At 42.6% G+C, this 12,357-nt stretch overlaps 1 protein-coding gene across 1 annotated transcript; it reads left to right on the forward strand.

Annotated features, from left to right (window-relative positions):
- The first annotated feature begins 2,867 nt into the window (after positions 1–2,867).
- drd1b (dopamine receptor D1b) lies at positions 2,868–11,837 on the forward strand. Its single transcript, XM_031869278.1, has one exon. The coding sequence runs from the start codon at positions 4,448–4,450 to the stop codon at positions 5,837–5,839; it is 1,392 nt and encodes a 463-aa protein (XP_031725138.1). The 5' UTR covers positions 2,868–4,447; the 3' UTR covers positions 5,840–11,837.
- The last annotated feature ends 520 nt before the right edge of the window (positions 11,838–12,357 follow it).

Below are 12,357 nucleotides of genomic sequence, written 5' to 3' on the forward strand. Positions count from 1 at the left end.
ACACACACACACACACACACACACACACACACACACACACACACACAGGTCTTGTTGATTAATGATGTTCTTATTTGCTCATTTTACAGAGAATTATCTGAAGCTGACGACAGGCTTGAAAAACGGTGTAATTTCGCAGCGATGACTTTGATAGAAGTCTCATAAATGTCCGCTGATGTTTTATTATCGCTGTTCACTGTAAATGAGATTTCTTGTACTTGTACACAGAAAAATCAATGTGCCTTTAAAAAGCAAACTGTTCTGTCAGCAAACATCAAGTCTCATAAGAGGCGTTAACATTGTTACCTTTTTTTTTTTTTTACTACTTTGTTGACCTAGGGTGTTGCTTCTGATTGTGTTTTGGGTTGTTTTACTCTCTTGACTTTGGTTACAGATGTCAAACATCCTGATGATGCCTTTTCACCTCAATAATTTCAAAAACTAAGTTATGTAAACAAACATATCATTGATACAGCTGATTGGATTGGACATTGACTTGATTTGCTGTGTCATCCCTGACCACTTTAAGATTATGCCAATTTTTAAATAAAATTTCTGAACAGATCTGTATCACAGGAAGCTCAGTATTCACTGTTGTTTTAAGGTAATTGCCCGACTTATTGTTGAAAAAAATATACAGGCTCCAGCTAATGAGTAATGAAGGCTGCCTTTGGTAAATGTCATGAAAAAAGCTATCATTTGAATTGGTTGCTACAATACCTGCTGTAAATTTACCGCACCAGATGTGATTTTCAAATGAAGGCAGACACCTAACATTTAGTAGACACACTCAGGAACGTCCCTTAAATATGATGGTGCACGAAACCAGCTTTGTTTTGATTTAAGAAATGCACTTTAGAGCATGAATAACAATTTGTCATGCACATGCATCTGTGTGCATGCTGAATGATGCATCCTGGCTGCACACACCCCTTCTGACTGCAGATATCCTTCATGATAGCTTTGATATAAAAGTATATGCATTGTTGTCGGAACCTTATTCAGTAGTTTTTGATGAAAGCTGTGGTGAGTACCAAGCGTTAATCTTTAAACTGTCCCCTGCAGATTTTGCCCCCCGACAGCCTGTTTAGTATTTGGTTTCTTTGCTTGTGGTAATATTTTTAAATTGGACTGGGTTTAGGCTGAATCCTTGAAAAATGAAAGTAAAGGATGGCACTTTTCCCCCCACAGAGATCAACGCGTACAATACAGGCACGGTGAGAAATCTTTCCGGAGAGTTTCAGGTATATCCCCTCCGATTCATTGCCTGTAGACATGACGGAGGGTCAGCCGAACGGCAAATGGAGTCACTTGATTAACTTCCTGTCAGGAGGCGAGCTGACACACTCTCTGAGCGTCATGAAAAGTTACACAAAGTTTTGTGACGCCGGTTCATTAGCAAACTTGCTGCATTCATTTGAATTAACCAGCAGATGTGTATCAGAAGACTCTGCTCATTGCAAATGCATAAAGGACATTCAATGAATCATAAGAGACTTACGCTGATGTGAATGTAGATGCACAGAGCCTAACGACTACAGGGTAGGCTTTTGTTTTTAATTCTAGCGTTTTTAGGAAAGCACAGACACAGCAAATACTTTAAAGTCATATTTGGAAAGATTTAAGGACAAATGAAACATCTGACCCATATATGTATGAGGCAAAAAGTCATCCCAAAAAGACATTTCTACTCTATTCCATTTTATTCTATTTTGTTTGCTTTTTGGAGCAGACATAAATTACCCTGCATGGCTGTTTGTGTGTGCGTGTGTGAGTGAGTGAGCGACTCAGTGTGTGTGTTTTTGTGTGTGACGTGGTCTTGGTTTGAACTTTGTTGGCTGCACGCACACCCTGGCTCTGTGCTACAGGGAAATGTGGGCGTTGTGTCTGCCAGGCCTCTTACACTTGGCTTGTCTACATGCATTACTCACACACACACACACACCCACACACACCCACACACACACACACACACACACACACACACACAAAATACATGTACACACAGACATGCTCAGTCATAGGTGCACACTTACAAAGACACACATGCATAACAAGGGTCACAAACAGACACAGGAGGACGGAGTCCATTGAGGATTTCTGCCAGGCAGCAGCTAACGGCATAATAGCATTAGCTTCTGCAATTCACATCTACACTCCCTCCTTCACTCACACACACACACACACAGACACGCACACACACACACACAGACACACACACACACACACACACACACACACACACACACACACAAACACACATGTCTCAACAGTTGCTGTCTCTTTTACTTCATGGGTCTTCCTGCTGCAGTGGCTCATGTGACTCTAATCTAATTCAGAGTTGTTCAGTCATGTTTATTGAGGTGACGTTAATGCAACGACGCTGCAGCTCACTCTCTCGGCTCCCACTCTCACTTAATCTCCCACAATCTTGTATCCAGTAGATGGCCTCATTGTGCCTCTGTGTGCATGCCTGCTGGCTACAAGTTCATCTCAGGACATCAAGACACCTTCATTTTTAGCCCTTCTTTTCTTTTTGGGACTTTACAGCAGTGATATATATCCCAGTTGTTGTCGGTGGAGGTCAAGTGTAAAATAAAGTGCAAGCCGATAAAGAGGACACAATCATTATTGGTATTATAAAACATGTAACAGTGAGTTTGTGATGTAGCCTATTTATGAGTCAGAAATATCAAATATGACAGCCACCGTGTTTCAGGCAGAAATTTACATAATTTGATAAACTGAGAAAAGGAAGCTAATGTTTTCCCTCTGTAGATATTGTCCCGTAATAATACTTATGTGTCGTAAATGTAGGTCGGAAAGGTTTTTGTCATCATGTGCTCTCTTGAGCAAACAAAAATAGGGCTTTATGGTGTGAATTTGGGTGGCTTTACCCTTCACAGCCTCCCTGGATAGATGGAGCAGTTGTGGCAAAGACCGTGGCGCACAGCAGCAGGCTGCAGCTGAGCGGAGAGAGAGGAGCGCGCATGAAAACGGGTCTTGGAGAGACCGAGTCATTCACATCACTCTCCGCCGGCCAGTCAGACCGCAGACACATCACAGGGTAACAGAATTTTGCACAACAGAGGAGGAACCCATAAAGAGACGCATGTGGAGTGATAAAAACACCTGAGGACCGTCGCAACAGGGGAGCGTGACTGACTTCCCACGGAGGAGTGCGCAGAGAGGGTGAGCTCCTTCTCCTTCACTTGGTTCCAAGATACAAATTGGATGTATACCGAGGAGATGTGGACTTTGGCGGGACTGAATTATTTTTGTTAGTCAGTTCAATTAACACAGTTGATTTTGGATTCAATTATTTTTCAAGTGGGTCCCGAGCTGACCACATCCACAGAGCGGAGCGCACGCCGTCTAAAGATTTAGAAAACAATATAAACAAACTCGCGACTCTGTTTCTAAGACGCCAACCCAGGGATTTCATTGCCAGAGATAATTTAGGTGGGGTGGCCCAAATAACTCTTGAATGTTTTTGAAAGCTGAGCGGTCGTTTTGCTGTGTTCACACAAATGGGCACGCGAACTAAAGCCAAAGGGGGAAAAACGGCCTCGCATCTGGATTACAGCGAGATGTCAGCATAAAAAGAGCGGTGAGCTTGATGTGCTTTCCTACATGTGATGAATTTAGACATTTAATCTCGAATCTCGAAATGGACTGTTGAGACTTTTGAATGCAGTTTTCAGCCTAATTTGTGACTCATTTTTGGAAATGCTGTGCCATGTAGTAACAGGGAGCTGGATTCAATAAATAATAACACCAAAAAAAAACAAAACAACACGACGCCTAGCTGGGGTGGATCAGCTTCTATACAGGCACTAACATAATCACACGGACACGCCTAGAGGATCATTAAACAAATCAAATAAACGCAGCGCGAAAACCATCGATAGAAGTTATTGATGAGGTGGTATATAAGGCTAATGATTGGCCAAGCCTCTGTTTACTCGACAGCTCCGCGACAATATGGTGTGAAACTTTGAGGCATCCAGAGAGAGCAGACAAATGAACAAGGACTTTACTTTTTATTTAACTTAATTTTTACTGCTGCTTTATACTATTTCATGACGACTGTGCTTCGAAAAATAACTGCAAACATCAGCTGGAATATCCCTCCTCCTCTTCCATCTAGAATGTCTGCTGCAGCAGGGATTTACGAACCAGGTATTTTTGGGCGTCAAGAGATATTTTTGAAATATTTTTAGCAGTTTTCGTGCAAAGATGGTGGTTGTGACAAGGAGCTTATGGATGACCCAGTCTGTGGGAGAGCTGGTGCCGAGACAATTGACCTCTCCACCAGCCACGCAGTCCGTCTAAAACTCCTCCCCAGAGAGGCACAGCTGCTGCAGGCTGGGGATGTGATGGGGTGACTGTTGACACCCCCCTCACCCACCCCCTATCTCACTTTATTAGCAGTGTAATATAAACAATGGATCAGAATTTCTCAACGGTACAAGATGGAAAGCAGCTGCTGCCAGACCGAGACTCGTCTAAACGTGTGCTGACAGGATGCTTCCTCTTCCTCCTCATCTTCACCACGCTGCTAGGCAACACACTTGTGTGCGTCGCCGTCACTAAGTTCCGACACCTGAGGTCGAAGGTCACCAACTTCTTTGTTATCTCGCTGGCCATCTCTGACCTCCTGGTAGCTCTCCTGGTAATGCCGTGGAAGGCGGCCACTGAGATCGTGGGATTCTGGCCGTTTGGCGCGTTCTGCAACGTCTGGGTGGCGTTTGACATCATGTGCTCCACTGCCTCCATCTTGAACCTGTGTGTGATTAGTGTAGACCGTTACTGGGCCATCTCGAGCCCGTTCCGCTATGAACGCAAGATGACCCCTAAAGTGGCATGTCTGATGATCAGTGTGGCGTGGACCCTGTCAGTCCTCATCTCCTTCATTCCTGTTCAGCTAAACTGGCACAAAGCTCAGACCACCAGCTACGCAGAGCTGAATGGAACATACACCGGCGATCTGCCCCCTGACAACTGCGACTCCAGCCTTAACAGGACCTACGCCATCTCCTCCTCCCTTATCAGCTTCTACATTCCCGTGGCTATCATGATCGTCATCTACACCCGGATCTACCGTATTGCCCAGATACAGATACGGAGAATATCTGCCCTGGAGCGGGCAGCAGAGAGTGCCAAAAACCGCCACAGCAGCATGGGGAATAGTTCGAGCATTGACAGTGAGAGCTCATTCAAAATGTCGTTCAAGCGAGAAACCAAAGTCTTAAAGACGCTCTCAGTCATCATGGGAGTGTTTGTGTGCTGCTGGTTGCCCTTCTTCATCCTTAACTGCATGGTTCCGTTCTGCGAGCCGAACTTGCCAGACGGTACCACAGACTTCTTCTGCATCAGCTCCACCACCTTCGATGTGTTTGTGTGGTTTGGCTGGGCGAACTCCTCGCTAAATCCTATCATCTATGCCTTCAACGCCGACTTCCGCAAGGCCTTCTCCATCCTCCTGGGCTGTCACCGGCTCTGCCCTGGGAGCAACTCCATCGAGATCGTCAGCATTAACAACAACATGGGCGCCCCCAACTCGAACCCCAACTGTCAGTATCAGCCCAAGAGTCACATCCCGAAGGAGGGCAACCATTCAGCCAACTATGTGATCCCCCACAGCATCCTGTGTCAGGAGGAGGAGTTACAGAAGAAGGATGGATGCGGACTGGAGATTGAGGTGGGAATAGGAAACAACGCCCTGGAGAAACTCTCCCCAGCCATCTCTGGGAATTTAGACAGCGACACTGAGGTCACCCTGGAAAAGATCAATCCCATAACACAGAACGGACAGCATAAAACCGTGCAATGTTGAGAGGAGGCAAATATTGATCGGAGTACACCGAGGCATGGATGTACACACAAAGGGAAGAAAAGCTCACACAGGAGGACGGCAAACGTAACAAAAGAGACGATTATCTTTAATAAGAACATGCCTGACAGGGAAACACTGAGTGGGATATACGGGACCTTAAGACTGTCAACAAAAATCTACATGGAAAAACCTACAGAATGTTTTAAAGTAAAGGCACTTTATCCTGGATATAACTATCTGCAAAATACTCTCAGCATTTATTGATGAAATTGACACATTTGATGATAAATGTTGATAATGTGAATATTAAAGCAGAACACTAGCTTTGTGCACATGTATACATTTGTTTTTACATTTACAAAGATGTATACATCTGCATGTGTATACTGTACAGTACTGACACAATCCTGGAAGGACTTAAACACAGTATATACAGTGGAGGAAGATGTAGTAACTATTAGCAAAATGTCTTGTAGGTAGGTGCTTTGTATGTGTTTTATGGAAGAGAGAGCAATGTAAATTGATTTTCAGTACAGAATAATTAGTTGTTTGTTGCAGTTGTTTCTCTTCAGTACATTTCTAATGACAATTTTATTGCTAAATCAAAACACCTCAGACACCAAAGTGACAGTATTCTTATTCAATCTAAAACAGGCAGGGGGCAGATAATGCAGTTCAGAACCGTATGCCAAGTCATATATTTATGAATATTTCATTTTTACACCCCCCCTACCCATGTTATCTCACAGTATCTCCAGATAAGGAAAAGTCACTCCTATTGTCTACTTCCCTTTCCTTGTATCCTATTCTGACCATCCTACAAGTCCTCCTGGGACAGATTAGACGTTTCCTCCATTTTGTCTCTTTACGCCTGGTTTTCATTAGCTTTGTCTCCCCTCTCTGTCGCTCCTCAGCAAACCCTCTCTTGGGCCCTACAGTCTCCTCTCCTTTCCATTTTCCAGCTCCTCTTTCCTCAGTCAGCAAAGTCCCTTCCTCCCTCACGCTGCCCTTATTTCTTCAGCGCTGTCAACCTCTTCTCTCTTCCCTCCTCCCCACTGTTCGCTCAGTCAGCACGGTCCTTTTACACCTGCACCATACCTTCCTTTTATGTTTTTCTTCGTCTGTCTGCCTCCTCCTTACCGTCTCCCCTGGCAGCCCTCCATTTCATTACTCTGCCCACTTAAAGTGATACTTCTTATTCTATTTTTTCGCAAATGCCGTCAGTCCATAATTCAACAAGAATGTAAATCTGTAAACTAAAACTCCTGCACTCGGACAGAAGAGGCAGCAGCAGAAGCAGCAGCAGCAGAGTTTACTTAGCTGTAATGCAAGTGACACTCAGTGACCTTTTGCCAACTTGCAGATATGTGATTTTGTAAATCGCTCATGCTGGGAGCCATGCTGTGCTGTAGTGGCGATTTAGAACAATGCAGTGTGACTGTGTTTGCAGGGGTGGAGTCCAAGACAAACCACTGTGGTGAGGATCACCTTCAAGATATCAAACATATTTCTATTGCCACTCCTCTCACAGTCATTTGTTTATGCACTGTAGCATTTATATATATATACCGTATATATATGCACTGATTGCACTGATGTTTTATTCTAATAATAATGATAATAATTTACAATGTGTAGTTTTACATGCAAGGTTGAGTTTGAGTACAGCAAGTGAGACAATGTGAACATTTGCTTACCATTGGCCAGTGTAGGGCTAGCGACTCTAATGTCCATTATAGAGCTAATCTATAGCTTGCTAAAATTAGCTAACATTAGCCCCCCTAAATTACTGGGCATACCAGCAGCAAAACCTCTGAGTGTATCTAATTGAGCAATGCTCTATGTTATTGCTTATGAATTCAACTTTTCCTTTTGTAAGACAAAAATTGTGCTATTTCTTCTTTCAAAAGTTACATCATTTTAAGTTTGAGTTTCATGTATTTGTGCCAAAAACAAACAAAGGCCAAAGAACATAAGAACATGAATCTAGAGAGTGTGGAAAAAGTCCCATGGGCTATTTATTATCTCTACATAACATAATTCAGAATGTCAAAGATATACAGTATGTGGCTCACTGTTTTTTTAATCCTTTGAATTACATTAAATTGCGTTTTCAGAGTTTAAATAAAGGCAAACCCTATACACATAATGATCAGACATTATTAGCTCTCTGTGGAAGCCTGTACAGCTTTGATGTGTTCAGTGTTGCTGGGGAAAAGAATGCACAACAGAAAGCTTTCTGACATTGTATGCTGAGCGTCCACCGTGTGCTCGGTGTGTCCATGAAGGCGTGAAACTGTTGCACATCAGAGAAAGGAAGAGCTGATTCAATAGAAAGCAATTGGTCTTGAATGAAGCATTTGATTTTCCTGCTCTGGAAAATCCAATGCTATCTAGATGGCAAAAAAAGGGAGGGGAAAGCTTTTAGCTCAATATGTGACTTGGCTTGTGACACAAAAGCATTGTCCTCTCTGCTGCCCTGTTCTCGGCTGCTGCTAGCTGCTGCTCCATCACTTTAAAACAGACATTTATGAACCGGAATTTAGATTAGGGATCTTTTATTATGAATTAATTAAATTTTCCGAGTAATCAAATTCTATTTCAAGTGCCACAAATACTAAAACGTTCCCTTCTACTCCCATGCCTTTTAGAAACTCTCAACCATATCAGCTCAGTAACTCTCCCTTTTCTCTCTTCATCAGTTCTTCTTGATTTACTCCCTAATTATTTCCCAACACAAGCCAGCTCAAACATGCGAGAAAACATGAACTGCACATAATCTGTCAGGCCTGGACATGGAGGGGAACTGCCTTGGGGAAGATTTGGTTTCCCCCCTCCACCTCCACCCCACCCTCCCTTTTCTCCATCTCTTTTTCTTTTCTCTTGGCTGCCTCTGTCGACTTGATGAGTGTTCCCAATGTTAACACAGATTGAATTTCTTATTAAACAGACAGGGCCTACTGTTTCCCTTCTGTGGTTTGAGTTAAATCGCTGAATCAAAGCCCCACCTGGCCGTTTTATTATTATTATTATTATTGCTGTTGCCAAAATGTTTACTTTTGGCTGAATGTGACTGTACTGTAGCTTATGCTGTGATTTAACCAGTGTTTTATAAACTGACATTTAGTGGGTGGGGGTATTCTTAATGATATAGAGATTAATCTGCCATTTGTTGTGACATCATTGGCATTTACAGGTTTACCAGACGCTTTTTCGTATATGCTGTATGTACACATTTATAGAAACATACCTCCAGCTGTGAGTTGAAATGATCTCTGCTGTATTTTGTCTCCATGTAAAGCCCCCCTGAGCCCTCACCTTGTCAACTCGGTGAGTCATCTTTCCAGATGCCACTGCTTTGATTTTGGAGAAGGGCGATGTCAGCCAACAGTCCCACAAGCGAGATGTTTTGTTTGATCCAGAGCATTTCCTCCAGGCTGCCCTATACATGTTGCTTTGGGGAGCTGTGGTGACAGTACACGGTCTCGCAATCAGTGTACTTACATGGCGTATGACAACTTAAGCAAATGTGACAGTGCAGAATCCATCTTCTCCCTCGGATGGCGGACCAAGGGACGCAGCAGACGTAGGGCCGAACAACACTCCCGGGCCTTGGGGATGTGGTGGTGATGTTTCAGCTCACTTAAACTGTCTGGATAATGACGGAGTCCCTACCTCGACATCAATTCAGTGACAAAGCTTCATGTACAAAATTAAATTGCAGTATTTAGGGTTGGGGGAGTGCAGGGATAGAGTATTGTACAATGATGTTCAAAATGTAGTCGTGATGAACACAAGTGCTTTTTATCTTCAAGAATCCTTAATGTGTGTAGCAAGCTTACACGCTGTATGTTTTCTCCAGTGTGGGATTATAATTTACAGGAAGATGCAGCAGTCACTGACTATTTATATATTTATTTATTTACATGTTTCTGGTGTTCATTCATGAACGTGATGTCAAAGATTATAACCCTCAGAATAATTACAATATTTAGTTTACAGTTTGTACAAAACAAATATGTGCCCTTCTTGTAAAATAAACATGTATGTATTTTTTTTTCATCTGTGCCCACTGAGTTGTGCTTATTTGTGAGGGGTGTGTGAAAGCGAGTGGCGTTGTATCTTTGACAGTGAGTGGCTATTGGAAGATCATGTCGCTGCATAGGATCGATGGAGATTGATTTTGAACGGTGACGCATATTTTTTTCCAGCTCCCTGAGCGCGGTGTCCTCGCTGTGTTCCTGCCTTCGCCCCGCATTTACATAACCTGACAACCACTTGACAGTTGACACGTCCTCTTGCTCGGCTCTCTGACCCGCCTCATTTGTTAACTTAAACGTTGGCTCAATCCACATGCAGGCTCAAATGCACACACAGTAACATTTTAAAAGATAGAATCCACAACAATAAAGGAACATTATCTACACATTTTAATCAGATTATAACATATTTAAGAGTCTGAATTGGATTTAGCTCACAGCTATGACTATCCCACCTTTTTATTTAGCATGTATAGAGCCTGGAATGATCAATAGTCTCTTTTCAGATCACTTGGTTGGAGCTTGTTTCATCTGCTTACACCTGAAGGCAAAAATAAATAAATCTAAATCAGTCAGACTACTCACAAACACTTGACAAAACCCATGACCTCAATGTTAAACTGTCAGATCGTAGAGTTACACTTCAAAGCATTGCTTTGCATATCCCTGGTGAATTAAACAATGTAAGAATCAACATTTAAAAGGATTAGTTTGGTGCTTAATCTCATTTAACACATCTTTACATTCGCTCTGTATTTAGTAAAGGTCAATATATCGTAATTGGGTAGTATACCTCGAGAATAGCCTCACTTTCAATTATTTTGTAATTATTATTATTTTGGCAGTCTACGGAGCAGTGGGATGCAGTCAAGTGAAAAATTACAGAAGCAAATCTGTAGCATCCCATTGGCTCACTGCTCTGTAGCTTCCAGTGCAGCTTTAACTAACATCTGCTTGATTTTGTCTCTCAAACACACATTTTTTGGAGTAATTTCAACTGTATTATGTGTACTGTGTATTATAATACATATGGAAAAATGCAACGTGTCCATCTGTATAGGCACATACAATAAGTGTGTCATGTAAATATTTACACATGACCAGTTTGTTTCTCCCATAATACTCTCACAAGTTCATCCAGTGCTCTTAATTTGAAATCCCACCTAATTTAGAGCACATGAGTGGCAGCAATGCACACTGGTTACTGCGACGGCAGTTGGAAGTGCACTTCAAATGAATTGTATTTGGTACAATATGTTTGCACAAGGGAAATGGCAAAGTGATTTTCACAAGTTCTCAAGTTGTCAAATATGCTGCATAACCACCAAACACAGCATTGGTGGCGTCTGTTTAAATAATTCATGATTGATTCAGATTTGTTGCAGATCAGCTCGATGGTTTCGGAGAAAGTTTACAACCCTGACGTACTCTCAGACAGTACAAGGATTCAAACAACTCTTATTTGTAGCAGTGTAATTTAACAGTGAAGTGTCACTTGATATTTAAGCAATAGGTTCACTACCTTGCTGCAGTTTCTCACTGAGCTTAAACACAGACCTGTCGGGGGCAATCATTTAGCTTTCCAACACCAAAATAAATCTCCCTCCGAAAACAAGAAGCTTACAGGGTTGCAAAGCATGCTTTCCATAAGCTTCAATTGGCTTTATTTTGTACAACAAATGGTTGCAATCATTTAAATTGATTGAACATGTAGAAACACGGCCGACTATCCTGTAAGCTATCCTATTAGAAAGGGAGATGTACCACGGTGTTTGAAGATCTAATCGGTTTCCCATTGAAATGTGCTTAAGCCCAGTGAGAGGCAGCAGCAGAGTGGTGCCTTTATGAGATCTAAAGCTATCCATAAATGATGGGAAACAACACAATTAACCTGGATTCAAGAACAATAACATACAAACTATAAAATGCTGCCACAGCCCTGTGTATTGATGTTTAACCTATCCTGGTCCAGCCTGAGAGAGGGAGAGGCCGGAGTGGGGTCACAGTGGAAATACAGTCAAGGTTAATGAAAGACTGCAGGCAGCAAAATGCAACATAGCGTTGTCCCTGTGTGTGTGTGTGTGTGTGTGTGTGTGTGAGAGAGGGAGCGAGTGAGTGTGAGTGCATGTAATGAGCTTATGTAACTACAACAGCACTCATTCGGCTCCTTTGCTCATTCCCAACTGAACAGCAGGAAGCATCCTTTCCAAAATTTAGAGCAGTCCACATTTGCTGATGAATTTGATAGAGATGGATGAAATGACTAGAGTCTGAGATAATAATTCTTTGGAGAATTTGGGGAATTCTTTTCCTGATGGACACTCTAGCCCAGCATTGTTTACAGAGCCCAGCAAGCGGTAGAAGCCAATGTGGCAGTTTACACCCCAGTGCTTATATGGCAGAGACAGGGACCCAGGTGTCACTTCCTGAGTTTGAACCTTTCATCCACCACAACCCACTCATTAAACATGGACCTAT

The sequence above is a fragment of the Anarrhichthys ocellatus genome, unplaced genomic scaffold, assembly GCF_004355925.1.
Source record: "Anarrhichthys ocellatus isolate YVR2014 unplaced genomic scaffold, GSC_Weel_1.0 scaffold46, whole genome shotgun sequence".
Taxonomy (NCBI): Eukaryota; Metazoa; Chordata; class Actinopteri; order Perciformes; family Anarhichadidae; genus Anarrhichthys; species Anarrhichthys ocellatus.

Coding starts and splice junctions, on each gene's coding strand:
- drd1b (XM_031869278.1), top strand. CDS start 4,448: ATGGATCAGAATTTCTCAACGGTACAAGATGGAAAGCAGCTGCTGCCA.